We start from the raw sequence: 15,731 nt of genomic DNA on the forward strand, positions 1-15,731 counted from the left end.
GTTCTTTGCCTTGTTTTTAACTGACTTGCATCTTGCTGATTTCAGATCAGTTTTCCAATTTGTCAAGGTAATTTTGAATTCTAATCCAGTCCTCCAAAGTGCTTGCAACCCTTTTCAGTTTGGTGTCAACTGCAAATTTTATAAGTGTACTCTCTATTACATCCTTCAAGCCCTTAATGCAGGGGAGGGCAAACTACGGCCCGTGGGCCGAATCTGGCCCACCAGCTGTTTTTAAGCTGGCCCTTGAGCTCCTGCTGGGGAGCAGGGTCGGGGGCCGCTCCACGCAACTCCTGGAAGCCGTGGCATGGCCCCCCTCTGGCTCCTGCACGCTCCAATGGGAGTTGCAGGGGTGGTGCCTGCAGACGGGGCAGCGTACGGCGCTGTCTGGCCATGCCTCTGCGCAGGAGCAGGGACATGCCACTGCTTCTGGGAGCTGCTTGAGGTAAGCGCCGCCTGGAGCCTGTACCCCTGAGCCTCTCCCCATGCCCCAACCCCCTGCCCCAGCCCTGATCCCCCTCCTGCCCTCTGAACCCCTCGTTCCCAGCCTAGAGCACCCTCCTATACCCCAAATTCCTCATCCGAGCCCCACTTTGGAGTCTGCATCCCCAACCAGAGCCCTCACCCCCTCCCACACCCTAACCCCAATTTTGTGAGCATTCATGGCCCGCCGTACAATTTCTATTCCCAGATGTGGCCGTCGGGCCAAAAAGTTTGCCCACCCCTGTCTTAATGCAAACTTTGAGTAGTACCGGACCCATGACAGACCTGTGAAAGACATCACTTGATGTGTCCTTGTAGTTTGACAGCAAACCACCTTTGATAAATACTCTTTGAATACAATTTTTTCAACCAGTTGTGCACTCACCTTATGGTAATTTAATCTAGACCCCATTTTCCTAGCTTGTTCAGGCAATCTTTTGATTCTGTCATTTCCTAGCACACCTGTGTCTTTGTAACCTTAAGGTTCTTTTAATATAGTTGTTTTTGTGTGTAGCTTAAGAGTGTTCTGCTAATGCAGAATGCAGTATTGTAGCAGTGTTGGTCCCAGGATATTAGCGGCACAAGGTGGGTGTCTTTTATTGGACAACTTCTATTTCTTCAATTGATTCTTACTATGGTCATGTCTACACTTACTGGTAGATTGGCACTGCAATTGACGTAGTGAAGTGGATCTAACTACGTTGACTTCAGTTACATTACTCACGTAACTGAAGTTGTGTAAATTAGATCGATTTACCGAGGTAGTGTGGACCGGCCCTATATCTGCTTGTGGTTTCTAACTGTGTGTGTTAAGTGTTTAGATGCTACTGTAGTGGTTAGTAGTAGATATATACCTTCAATAGATTGTCTTGCGTAAAAAGATCTCGATCTCTCTCTCTCTCTCAACTCATGGATCTCAGAATTATTTAAATGGGAATGTCTTCTAGCATTCCTAACTGACCAATCACTGATTATGCTCCTTCCTGTTGCATTAGATCTTGAAGTGTCTAGCACAAAGTTGGTGTTGTAGAAGATGAGCAACTACTAACAGATAATGCTCCCAGAATGAGGGAAGGCTAGGAGTCAGTTCATTTGAATCAAGGAATTTCCTGCTACTTAATATCTTGAATGCGAGTTTCCCAAAATTTATTTGCAGCAGCACATGAGTGTAAATTCACTTCAGGAATGGTTCTTAACAATCTTGAGGGGATAGAAAATGACTCTTGGGGACCAGAAAGGAGCAACGTCTCTGGCTATGACATGACAGCAGGCACTCCTACCATTGTTTTTGTCTAACAGATCTATAGGGCGTGGTGGTAAAAACACCAATGGCTGCCTAAACCCTAGTGGAGAGATAATTACTACTACTACTGGTGTAAGAAAGGGAGTGCTAATGTAAGAAAGGGAGATTTCCCAAGAAGTCTAATATAAACAAGACTGGAACTCTGTCTTGTAATGCAGCCTGCCATGTGCCAAGGAATACAAAGATTTATAGTATCTTTTATGGTGGTTTAGTTGTCTGTCTAAAAGTACAGAGTTAGCTAGAAAGAACTTCCATAGTATCCATGTTGAGTATTTGTTTCAAAAAGCAAATATTTATTAAACACTTCTAGCTTTATGTTGTGAATTGACTGTCATATTGGGGAACATATTAGCTAGTGCTCTGGAAGGGAACATTCTTTCTGTCTCCTTTAAAGGACACCAGAGCAAGGGAAATGGTTAAGAATTACTGGTCATATGAGTACAAATGGAAGTCTCATCTAATAAGAGGTGCCGCAGATAGTCCTGTAAGAGCATGGGCACCAATTCGATAAATCTGCCTGCAGGTAACTGTGTCTCATATACCTAACCAACTTCCTAGAATCTTTCAGACTTCAGCTATGTAAACTGTTTGCTTTTCAGGGACAACGCATTGTCTTCAAAACCCATCCCACAAGAGGGAGCAGAATCTCTCTGAGAAGGCCCCCAGTGTCTCATGAACGAACCAACGGATCTCGATAACACTGTTGTTCCAGAGCCAGTCCTACGGCTCAGGAAAGGACACATGCCCGACAGTGCAGGACAGTCAAACTATGATGATGACCACTCTGATGAGGAGCCAGCTTTATCCTTGGACCTGCAAAAGGTAAGTTGGGTACCTTGAAACTCTGCGAATGTCTCTGGATAAATGAGACTTGACTCTTACGTGCTGCATAATTGTTTTGGAATGTATGAATTAAGGGCCAGATTTTATAAGATATTTAGGCCCCTTATAAATGGGATTGAAATGATGAGATTTAGGCACCTACGTGCTTTTGAAAATCCCACTAGGTGCCTAAATACCTTTAAAAATCTGTCCCTAAGAGTCTATAATCATTATAGGAGTACAGACTTTTTAAAAACAAAGAAGTAGAAACGTATCTGAAATATGTGGTATACATGGGAAAGGGGGTGTGAGTGGGAAACACAGGCAATATGCTCTAAGAGCAAACATATATGCAAACTTCCTGCTCATCAGATACGTGGGATTAAGCTATATGCTCAATGTCAACTAAATTGGTTCATATTGGATGAGTTTCTTCATCATAAACTAAAGCTTCTGTAATGTCCAGGAAGAAATAGAACTGCAGCTCCTTTCTGTGCTTTAACAGCTGTATGACTGCGAGGACTCATGCTACTCCATTGTCCTTGGAAGATGGGGACCACTTGGATAGTGTAGAAAAATCAGCCTGTCAGTGGCACTGTGCCTTGCTGATAATGTCTGTAAACAGAAATGCTGTGGTTTGAGATGGGTGTGTACAGAAGCATAATTTAGTCTGCTGCTAGGCTACAAATTGGCTGTTAGTACAGAGTTAACTGAAGAGGCTTACTGAATTCAGCTTAAAATATCCCTGCAACAAGAGTGGAAAAACAGCCAGTGTTCATTGTTCTTCTAAAGGATTGCAAATAAGCAAAGTCTGTCCTCATGATACAGAATTTTTTTTAGCAATTATATACTTAAAGTATTTTGCGTATCTCATGAGAACTTCTAGGACTCTGGCTCTATAATATAATAAAATTAATATTCTGCCTGCCTGCCATTGTGTAGGTGGTCCTATATACATCTGTTTGTCTTTACGCAAATGAAAGGGTGTGTGTGTGTGTGTGTGTGTGTGTGTGTGTGTGTGTGTAGACTTACCTTCACATTATCAGCCAATGTCTAGTGTTAATGTTGTAGTGATTAATGGTGGCATGTAGACTGATCTTTAGTGTTAATTATTAGGGCTTCAGATTTGTCACAGCATTTTCATCAAAAATCATGGTGCAGTCACAGTAAATTTAGAAAAGTCATGGGTTTAATGTGACTGTTCCATAATTGTTGATTTTAAAAAAAACCCACAATCCAACAAATGAAATTCAGCTTTACCTCTTGAAAATGATAGCAGACCAGCATTGGCCTCTTTTCCTCACCAAGGAGGCACCGACTATCTGTAGCAGCACCCTTCATCCAGGCACTACAACCCTAATACCAGCCCAGGAGGAAAGGATGGAGTATTGGGGATTGTGAGTGAACTTGCCCCACACTTACCCAGCAATGGCAATTCCTGTCCTGCCGGGTTGGGCCTGGGGGTTGAGAGCTAGCCTGACCCCCACTCACCTTGGGTGTGGGCAGTGGCAGCTCCTGTGTCCCCAGCAGGCAGCTGGGCCAAACCTGAGCAATGCTGCTACCCCATGTTCCAAAAAATTAGTGGCTAACTTACAGGTGGGGAAACTGAATCACTGTAAATTAAGTGACTTGCCAAAAGATCTTAAGGAGTTGTTGGTGGTAGTTAGAATAAAATCATATAATACCCACCATTCTTTACAGTGGGAAAAACATCGAACTATTTAGCTTTATATAATGAATGCGCTTGTGCTTCTTCTCTTGGCTCAGCAGCACTTATCAATTCTTCTCTTTTTAATGAGGTACTGCACAAACCTATGGCTTTCTTTATATGTGCTTTCTTCAAGGGTCCTCTGTATATTCCCACTCATGGGATGTGCCGTCTGATACAGCTCAGATGGTGGAACCTTCTCATAGTATAGCCTATTAGAGGACTCAGGTGCCCTTCTTACCCCTCCCTGTTGCATTCTTGGAATGTTCTGAGGGGGAGAGTGTGTAAAAGGCACCATCTGCCTGTTAATTCCATTCAACTACAGCAGCAGACAGAGGTGAACCTCTCCATAATCTATCAGACCCATGTCTCTATAGAAATCTGTGCCTTAGCTAGTATTGTTCTTAATGTTAGTTTTAGTGTGTGTTGGTTCCTATTTGGTTTTTTCTAAATCTTATTTTTAGCTTTGTATAGTTAGTTCAGATTTTGGTTCCAACTACTGGATTCATGGCAGATTCAAAAGCTAAAATACCTGACTTCACTAAATGAACCTCTTGTCTGGTAGTCTTCCTAACATTCGGTGCCCATTACAAGGTGCTGTATCTGCAGCGTTCTTACCCCAAGCGCTTGCAAGGAGCCAGAACAGGATGCAAGTCTTATTGTTGGAGGGAGCTCTGGCCACAAAACTTCCCATATCTGATGCATCTAAGGGGTCTGTACCTAAGGAAAAAGTCCATTGTTAGCTTCTAGTACTTCAGGGATAGAAGATGAAGAGCGCTGTACAAAAAGTTCCAATTTCTGCCCCCGGATCAGGGTACAAGAATGAGGTACAGTTAGTTCGAACTGTTAGTGTCTGCCTCTGAATTTAGAGCCAAAGTGAAGGGACCCATTTACTTAGTTTCCATGTTTCCCTCCTGTTAGCAGGGCCAAATTACATTCCATAATGTCAGACAAATGAATTCTGGAGACAATAAAAGGTAGCTATGCCACTCAGTTTGATTCCCTTCCACCACCCCTCCTTCCATCCCTATTCAGAAACCTGTATCTGAAAGAAGTGTACTTCCATATCTTTCAGACCAGGCACCACAAATATCTTTTTTCTGGTTGGGCAAGATCACTTCGGTCCAAATTCCTATCTCTTGGTTTATTTGCTGCCTTCTGGGTATTTAGAAAGTACCAATTGGCAGTTGCCACTCATTAAGACACCAGGGTGTCTTTTTGTCCTTTATTTAAATCTTGTCAGAAGCCCTTTCCAAGGACATAGTTGACACATGTGCCTTTTTGAAGAAGTTAGTACTTAAGTTAATCAAGAAATCTCTATTGCTACATATACAAAGGATTCCCTTTTAAAGGAGCAGTTCTTTCTTCCAGGAAGATTTCTGAAGCTTGGCTCTGCCATAGCAGTGCTTCGTCAAAATCCCACTTAAAAATTCATTCTAGGTCTCACAGGCCTCATGGCTTCATTCACATTATACTCTGCTCAGATTGAAGAGTCGGCAGCATTGTCTGGCATTTAATTACAAACCAAATACAGACCGCACGTTTGCATAGCTGACCATCTGAAGAAAGATACTTCTATGCTTGACATGGCTGTCTCAGCATTCTGAGGGGTACCTTTCAACCCTCCACCAGAAGCAATCACTTTGGGCACCTCCAATGTGGAGGGGGAGTGCATTTCAACAAATTAAGTCACTCTAATTCTCAAGGGGGAAAAAAAACCTATATAAATATCACAGGGCAAGAACAAGGTGTGGTACAAGTTGTTGAACAATATGACAGTGATGAATTACATCAGGAAGAAGGGAGAGGTTTGCGCTTCCCACTTGCAAAGCTGCAGTTGTGCTGTGGGATTGGGTGTTATCCAATACAACATTTATCCTTGTTGCTCTATATCTAGCATGTAAGGACAACAGCCTGGCAGATCAACTGAGGACCATGAAAATGAAACTGAACCTATTAAAGAAATAGGTGATAGATGAGATCTTCAACCTGGAGGGTTGTGAGAGGATACCAGAACACAGATTTATTTCTGACCAGACATAATCGCACAAGTTCTGCTCAAGAACAGGACAAAACAGTCTCCCCATATAAAATGCCTTTTCCTAGACCAGGGGTGGGCAAACTTTTTGGCCTGAGGGCCACATCGGGGAATAGAAATTGTATGGTGGGCCACAAATGCTCACAAAATTGGAGTTGGGGTGCAGGAGGGGGTGAAAGCTCTGGTTGGGGGTGAGGGTTCTGGGGTGGGGCCAGGGATGAGTTTGGGGTGTAGGAGGGTGCTCCATGTTGGCATCGAGGGGTTTGGAGAGCGGGAGGGGGATCAGGGTTGGAGGAGGGGGTTGGGGCATGGGGAGAGGCTAATGGGTGCAGGCTCCGAGTGGCGCTTACCTCAAGCAGCTCCTGTAAGCAGTGCCATGTCCCTTCTCTGGCTCCTACGCGTGGAGCAGCTCCCGACCCTTGGAGCGGGGCCATGCCGTGGCTTCAGAGAGCAGTGTGGTGCAGCCCCTGACCCGGCACCCCGGCTAGAGCTCACAGGCTGGCTTTAAACAGCCTGCGGGCCTTAGTTTGCCCACCCCTGTCCTAGACTGTAGAAAGTCTTCTCTTCCTTTTCCACCCTTCCCTCTCATTCAGGGAGTGATAAAGAATAAAACAAGAGGAGCCAGAATAGTTTTGGTTGCCCTAACACTAGGAAGGCAACAGTGGTTCTTGGATCTTCTTCACCTATTTAAGGGAGATCTCTGTCCAACCCAGACTTAACCCGATGGGAGGGCAGAATTCATTACCTGGTTGCTGAACTCACCATTCTGCGAGGGGATAAGATACCACCAAGAAACTATAACTCTGTTAATGTAGTTTTTTGTCATTGAATACAGTAAAATATTTGTCACCTAGAACTTAATTGTCAGTTTATTGTACACAATAGCTCAGTGAAGCTTCATTTTGACTTTAGAGATAACTGTGGTTTGCCCACTCCAAAAGCACAGATTCTCCTCACTTGAGCTTGAGAACAGTCTTTTGACTATCAAAAGTGTGGTGCTTGGATACTGCCAAACAACTCCATCCAGTAGAGGTAAGAGTTACCCATGCACACTAGCCAAGTATAGTACTTTACCAAGCCATTTTATAAGTCTCTGTTAGTAGACTAGGATTGGTAGTCTGCCATCGTATGCCCGTCTTGCTCTGTTAAGGCAGCTGCTTGCTCCTTGTGCCTCAGTACATACTCCTTAATTATGTGTTGGGGGATTAAGATAAAGTGCAGTAAGGCCGTTTTGTAACTGATTTAGAGTGTCCACATGAGTTGAATGAACTTTAACTTCACACCTCTAATTTGTCTAACTTTTTTGAATGTCCCCATGTAGACATGCCCTAACAATATTCTTGCTGTTTACACACACTTCTATTGGGCTCCACAGACATTAGGCATAGCTACAGAATAAACTTCTCTTTTTTGAGTGTCCTCTGCATATTTCCACTCCTGGGATATGTGCTGACTGGTGCTGTTGAATGATGCAGCCTTTTACTGGAAGTGCCTGTTAAAGCGCTCATTCACCCCCTCCCTATAAGAGAGGGAATGACAGTGGTTGCTGCCTCAGCTCCTTCCAGCTGCTGATCACAGATGGATGTGAGCCTTTTTTTGGATTCAAGATCCTTAGCAGTTAACAGTTAGCATCACATTGATGGCATATCCAAAGATATGTCCTGTGCTCTGCAGTTTTCATGGCATCAGATATCTGTTCTTGGTACCTAAAGTGCCTAGGAGATGGTTACTCCCCTTTCTCATTGCTCTATCTGTGGGACTTTCACGTCATGAGCTAGAAAGGAGAGGCAGAACAGACTTCAGGCCCTTCTACTACAAGAAGTCTTGTCAATTAAAACCACCAGGTCTGAGGTTTCTAAGGCTCCTGAAAAGAGAGATAAGAGGCCTGAATTGGATCTGGGATCTTTGGCTTTCAGGGAGCCTTCTATTTCCAAACCATCAGCCTTGGCACGGAGCTCCAGATCCAAAACCACGAAACATTTGGTAGCAAAACTCTTGGGCCTAGTTCCAAAAAGGGCACTGTCTGTAACTGAAATAGGTTTGGACAATAGACCTCTATGCCTGAGGCCTCTATAGAATTGGGGACCTTTGGTTCTGGAAAAAAGAAGGCAAAGAGTAAACCATCTTTTGGTGTCTGGCACTTTTCAGCATTCAAATTGTGAGCATGTGGATACATGACACTAGAGATAGCATAATTAGATCATCTTCAGTTGGCTCCTCAGAAATCGGAGTATTCCATCAACACTGATATACTCGATTGTGGTTACAACATAGGTACATGTGGAACTGTATCCCTCGGATCCTCTGTCCTTCGCAAAGACCAGAGGGGGGAAAAAGTAATTTAGATAAGACTCGGATATAACTCCTTCTCACAAGAGAGACCAAGCTGATTCCTTATGTGAGTCATCAGTTATCTCTACTTCCCAGGACCCCAGCTGGGTCACCCAGGAGAACTTTATCACCTCTGTGGCTATTGGGGATACCACTGATGTAGGGATCCACAATTTCCTTGTCAGATATGGGTTCAGGTTCATATTCAGAGGAAGACCGATACAACCATTTAGCCAGAGCCTCAACATTCATTTGAGACAGACTACTGAAAATATATGTGTACCCTTCTCACTATGATACTGGGTTGGTCAAATTGGCTTGAGTGACAAGTGCCTTCCTTACTGCACCTTGAGTCTTTACAAAAATTCCTATCTGTAGTGGCAGCTTTCCTTAGATGATGATATTTTTTTTTGTTTTTTCTGTGTTTTAGATTATTGGCTCCTAAAAGCATCTTTTGAAAGGGGTCACTTAATTCACATGCTGTGTTGCAAAAGCTGGGATTTTTGCTTGAACAAAAAGAAATACATGTTGGTCCCATCATAAAATATCCTTTTCATAAGCGCGCTACTTGACACCAGAATGGCGAGGGCTTACCTCTCAGAGGACAAATTCCTGAAACTGAAATCTACCATTCAGGCTCTACTTCAGAGTCCATCCCAGAAAGCAAGGTTCTTCCTCTCCTTACTGGATCTTATTGCATCAATAACATGTCACATTTTATGCAAGACAAAGGATGAGCCCCTCATCACTGGTTGGCAAGAAACTTCAGACCTGCAGAATGCAACATGAATCTAATACTTATTCTAAACATAATCCAGAAAACTTTTATGGACCAGGAGCATGTACTGAGAGGGAGTAATGTTCAACCATTTCTCTCCTTCTGCAATAACTACAGCAGGCATCTCGAAAACAGGCTGGGGTGCACACCTCACCAACTTTATTTCCAAGAGGTCTGTGGAATAAACGAGAGTGTCATTTTCATATCAATGTTCTGGAGTTGAGAGAAATTCCTTTGGCATTCAGATCATTCCTCTGTTAGGTGCAAGGATCTCTGCTTGAAGCAGGCAGACAATATGATAGCAATGTATTATGTAAACAAACAGGTCCTCACAGCTTTGCAAGGAGGCAGGGAAGCTTGGTGTATACTTCATGATATTTTTTCAGTAGCTCTGCATGTGGCAGGGTGTCTCACTGAGTTAGTGGACCAGTTAAGCAAAGACTCTTTCCAGCTGCACAAATGGTCCTTGAAGGAGTGTTTGATCCTGCACATTTTTGCTCTTTGGGGTACTCCTAATATAGACCTATTTGCCATAAGATTCAGTATTAGCGCCCCCCCCATTTTTGTTCAGGAGCAGGAATGAACACTCACTTTTTAACAGAGGCATTCTTTGTTAATTGGGATACAGATCTGATGTATGCTTTCCCACCATTCTCTAATGTTGAAGGTTGTGAAGATGATCAGACAGGACTCAGCAAGATGATACTTATCTCCTCAGCATGGCTGAGACAGCAGTGATACATGGACTTGCCCCTTCTTTCCAAAAGGAATTACTCTTATCTGTGTCACCAGATGTTCTCTTGCAGCAGCAAGTGAAAGTGTACCATCCAGATCAACTTTTTTGTTGCATCTGACTGTGTGGGCAATAGGACACTGTCAGAGTTAGAGAAACCTTTCTCTGTAGACTTACAAAACATTTTACTTCACACTAGAATACAATCAACTGGAAAATATAACAATTTAAAATGGAAAAGGTTTCCACTCTTAAGTATCTGAGAAGGATATTGATCTTGTCAACTCCTTTTTAGTCCATATTAAAGTATTTGATGTTTTTAAAGAATAAGCATTGCTTAATAATAATAATAATTAATAATTAATAAATAATCACTCAAGGTACATTTAACCCCAGTAGTGGCTTTTCATATACCAATAGATACTAAATCTATATTTTCTCATGATATTAAGAAGTTTCTGAAATATTTATTAAATCTCTATCCCTGGGTGAGAGAGCTTATTCTCTCATGGAATTTAAACTTCGTGCTAACTCAGCTTATGGCTCCATGCTTTAAACCTTTATCTTGTTCTCTATTTTTAATATTGCAACTAAAATTACATTTATTATAGCAACAACTTCAGCCCGAAGGGTTAGTGAACTTAATGGCTGACTGTCCATTTAAATGTTTCATAAAGATAAAGTAGTTCTTAGTTCTCACCCAAAATTTATACCAAAAGTAATTTTGGATTTCCGTGTCAGTCAATCCATTACTTTACCAGTGTTTTCCCCAGACCACATTCACATAAAAGTGAGGTAAAGTTACATTGCTTGGATGCTGAAGGAATGTTACCTTTCTATTTAAGTAGGACCAAGGATTTTAGAACTTCATGTAAACTGTTTGTTTCATATGCCTCATGATCTTCCCCCTGCTCTGCTGAGCGCACACTTTGCTGGAGCAGTGGCTGGCTGCTTCTATAGCATGTTTATGGCATGGCCCAGTAATGGAAGTTTGTAAAGTGGCCGTATGTAGTTCAGTACCTGTATTTACTAAGCTGTATTTACATGTTTAGATATCACAAAGAGAGAGGATGCCCAGTTTGGTACATCAGTTCTCCGTTGTTTATTGAATTAGAACTCCTTGTCATCCATCTTTTCCCTTATATATACTGCTGATTAAACTGTCCCAAGAGTGTGACTGTACAGAGGACACTCAAAGAAATGAAGCTTACTTGTAATCAAGGTTCTTCAAGATGGACTTTGCATATTCAGATTCCTCGCCCTCGTTCCCCTCTTTTGCAGAGTCCTAATTATTCCTGGGTTTGCATTAGCAGTGGAAGGAACAGATGTAGCAACTGCTGCCAGAGCCGTAATCAGGCATTTTAGTGCTCGGGGTGAGGAAGCATATTTGCGCCCCCTAATAGTTTTTCATCATTTTTTCCACCCCTGCGGCTTTGCACCCTGGGCAGCTGCCCTGCTTGCTCTCCCCTGGTTACAGCACAGACTGCTGCCACGTCCCCTCTTGTATCCCTGTCCTCAGAACATATGTGAAAGCTGAGGAGAGGGACTGGGAGTGGATGTATGAACTCTCTAATAGGCACTGCTAGTAGGAGGCTGCACTGTTCAGTGGCACCTGTCAGTGTATCTAAGAGTGTGAATCTCTCTTACAGGTAAGTAACCTTCACTTATTGCTGCAATTGTGTGATAAACTGTATTGGTTGTTCACCTTTGCCCTTCTCGTCCGCACTCTACTTATTGATTAGACTGCTGGTCTGCTTCTCTAAACCCTCCCTGCACCTGATGAGCATGCATGCGCACTTGCCACCTCACCCCTAGGTGGAAATTATTCTGTCTAAACCCCAGGACTGATAGTACTTGGTCCTGATATAATTGTATTTTTAAACGGTATAGCTAGGGAACTACCAGCTAGAAATGCACACTTTGTGCTGTTGAAGAGCTAGGATTATTTCTCCCAAATCCTCTCTCACTCGTCATTGTGACATAGTATCCATTTCTTGCCCTGGAAGTACAGTATATTGGACCTCTTAGAAGTACAACATCCTGACTTTAAAAAGAAACCCAGTAGATTTTCCTAAGGATTCTAATCTTTAGTATTAAACTTTTTTTTAGTACCCTTGAGGTTTCTGCAGCTAACACTAAACCACCTGGCTTTACAAGTAGGTGACTATAACAAGTACAAATAAGTATTAAACTTCACACTTTCTGCAAAATGTGACAATGTTAATGCATGGTGGTTTAAAAGATTAATGGCAACCTACCTAACATGCTTATGAATAATACCAATAATACATATGCCAGAACACACCATGTATTAGGGATGTGTCCAGTTTTTGTACTAAATACAAGAATTGATACATGTTCGTGTTAAACACTATTATAACCTTATTTGGCTTTTTTATACCTGAAGCTGCAATTAGTCCTCAATCTACCCCATAGCTTTTTCATTAATTATAGCAGTTCAGGACACATGCACTCATGAAATGCTCCCCCATTCAAAGAACATTCATCTCACCCAATCCCAGGTTGCCTGCTGTAGTGTTGTGGCAATGTGCAGTTGCACTCTTCACCTTTGTTTGTTTTCTGTTTGCTTATGTGGAGTAGTGACCTGGTATCTAAATCTTGTGGACGGTTAGTGACACTGTTCAGTTGTGATGGGAGTGGGACTGAGCAAATCAAGGCTTTTCTACAAGTCTTCGCCTCTTCTTCCTTCTTGCAATTTACCTTCTCTCTTTGTGGTTTAGATCTGTGTGCATATGTTGGAAAAGCATTCGTCAGCAGGTGCTTCCTTCCTCCGTCCCATGCTGGATCGTCTGGCTTCCGTGACAGTCTTTTTTTTTTTTTTTTCTCTCCTTCCTTTTTAGTTTCTGTATAATCTGGATTGTCTTTGTTCCCCTGCTGTACTTCAGGCAGAGATATCTCCTAAAGAAATGCCTCTTACTGTGGCTTTGTTGAACCGATACAATCAAATGCATGTGACTTTTTCATAACCTGATGAATGGGCTATTTATACAGCCCTAAAAACCTGTGCTTGACTCTTTCTGCTTTTGTATTTTAATCCTCCATTGACAGAAAGTGAACAAAGGAACCATTTTCTTTGCATTTATTCCAACCATCATAGTCTTTTGTACTGTTGAGTGATGTTTTCTTTCTTGTGGCTTAGCGGTACTGTGTAGCTGTAATGTGTGGCATAAAAGTGCCTCAGTGAAATGGGGACCCATTGCTCTGAAAGATTTGATAGCCTGCGATGGGGAAAATAATTCACTAGCACTTACTTCTGTAAGTGGGTAGAAGTAGTCCTGGAGAATGTCCAGATGGAGCATGTCTCAAAGACTGGGGCTGTGACTTCTCAATGCAACTAGCTTGATCTTTTGAAAAAGGTTGTGATGTCAGCGTATTGTTACAAGAATCTGCGCACGACTTAAAGCACAAAGTGGTTTAGGTGGTAAGGAAAAGGGAAAGAATTGCTTTTTAAAAAGGAAAGATTAAAACGTGAGTCTGAAGATGAGCAAAAGGTTTGAGATAATAAATCTCAGCAGAAGTTTGGGATTGTATTTACTGGAGACAATTTGAGGAGGGGATCCAGTTTAAGCCTCCCAATGCAAAACTTGGCACCAAGGACTTTAACGGCAAGCTATTAGGTGGCAGTATCCATAACTTAATTGTGCCTTTTGGATTTTGTGTATTAAACATTTACATGCATCTATCTTGCGGTAAGATTTTTTTTGGCTCCCGAGGACAGTGTTATATCGGGGTAGAGGTGTACTGCAGTATATGTAAATTGGAATATGTTTGACTATAACAGGGTAGCTAAGGATCTCCGATACATCCAGACCTTGTTGCCCTAGATTTTCTTAGTTTCTTGCATTCTCCTAGTCCTCTATCTACGTTTTACACACCAACGCTTGTCAGTAAAGGTAATTGTTTTAGGGAACTGGAAAGAGCAGTGGCTCTATCAAAAGATGCTTACTGGGACTCTTTTTTTTTTTTTTTTCTGCACGTCTTAAATAATATAGCAACATCGGTGCTACTGTCTCCATTGGCTATTCCTTCGTGCTGAGATTGTTACTCGCTGAAGCAAATAGCTAGGGCCAGTGTTGATGATAGGAAGTAAAATGACAGTTTGTCCCAAAATTCTTTGCTGAGCAAAATCTGCCCCAAACACCTGTGGGCTCTGTGTCCCTTGTATGGACTCCTGGAGTATGGGGTGAGGACCTTGTTTCTGGGCTCCACAGGCCAGGACTGGCCTGCATACTACAATTGGTGCAATCCTCTACTGAACAGTAAAAGAAAATAATCGCACATCCAGAACTTACTTATAGGTTTTAAGCCTGCGGGTATGTGCTAAAGGGAGAGGAGCATCAGTGATCTTATTTAGCCTTGAGTAGGCAGTACCCTACCCAGAAGGGCAGTAACATATGGCAAAGACAGGGTTCTTTGCCCCTGCTTCCTTCCACCTACTACCCAAAAAACTAGCTAGAAACTTAGCAGGAAAAGCTCTAATGAGAGAGGTCTGCTTGCACTGTAGCTGGGTCAAACTCAAAGGCGTCTAGTTATTTGTCTGGAAGCTGCTTTGCAGGGGAGCGTTGGCACCCTGCTGTATTCTGTGTTCTATGTGCCTATCAGCTGGTTTTGTAACAATCACATGCTGTGCTGTTGTGTATCTAGGAGAGGGAGGAGGGGTTTTATTCAGCACTCACTGGTACAAATGTTTTTCTGCACAAAGGTTAGATTCCACATAGCCATATGCCTTTGTTCTCATGGAGATCACATCTGCCTCACTTGGACAAATGTGGGGGAAGGGACTTGAGGCAGCATTTCAATAACTGGGGATGGTAGAAAGAAAGGCTACCTGTATGTTCCCTTTCACAAACTACGTAAAACTTCCTGCCTTAGGTTATTGCTGAGTCCTAAATTATGCAGGACAAAACAACTTCCCAGTTTAGTAAGGGTATGTCTACACAGCCACGGTTAAAGTGCTGCCACAGCAGTGCCTTAACGTGGCTGTGTAGTCGCGGCTCCAGCACTGGGAGAGAGCTCTTCCAGAGCTGTAAAAAACCCACCTCCACGAGGGGAATAGTTACCAGCACTGGGAGCGCGGCTCACAGCGCTGCAGCACTATCTACACTGCCACTTTACGGTGCTGAAACTTTCCTCACTCAAGGGTGTGAAAAAACACACCCCTGAGCGCTGCAAGTTTCAGCTCTGTAAGTGGCAGTGTAGACGAGCCCTAAGTGTTTTCTCTGCAAGTTCAGTGTTAGGCAACTTGCCTTTGTCATGCTGCTGCTTTGGGGTTTAGCATATCTACAAAAGCCATGGAGAACGGTATGTGAGAACCTTCTGTGGCAGGTGCAGTTCTTCATAGCCCTTACATTCTTCCATTTGGGAAACAGTCCTTTCCCTGAGCAGATGCATATATGGAAAGATCTCAGTGCTTGTCAATACTGAACACTGGCACACAGATCAGTAGCTGGTCATGCACATAGAGCAAACAAAACCTCTTTCATCCAGTGACAAAGGGAGTAATTAATTCTAACTAAA

General features: G+C 42.8%; 1 protein-coding gene across 6 annotated transcripts in view; it reads left to right on the top strand.

Moving 5' to 3' along the window:
* Nucleotides 1–15,731, top strand: part of ADIPOR2 (adiponectin receptor 2) — a 93,421-nt gene that overhangs the window by 51,179 nt on the left and 26,511 nt on the right. For 5 of the 6 annotated variants that reach the window (XM_065582540.1, XM_065582551.1, XM_005287996.5 and 2 more), the window contains exon 2: nt 2,383–2,605. The exons of the other annotated variant lie outside the window; for it this stretch is intronic. In XM_065582540.1, the coding sequence (XP_065438612.1) occupies nt 2,456–2,605 (150 nt within the window). In that variant the 5' untranslated portion in view covers nt 2,383–2,455. The remainder of the gene's footprint in view (nt 1–2,382; nt 2,606–15,731) is intronic. 6 annotated transcript variants of the gene reach the window in all.

Source organism: Chrysemys picta, chromosome 1, assembly GCF_011386835.1.
Source record: "Chrysemys picta bellii isolate R12L10 chromosome 1, ASM1138683v2, whole genome shotgun sequence".
NCBI lineage: Eukaryota > Metazoa > Chordata > Testudines > Emydidae > Chrysemys > Chrysemys picta.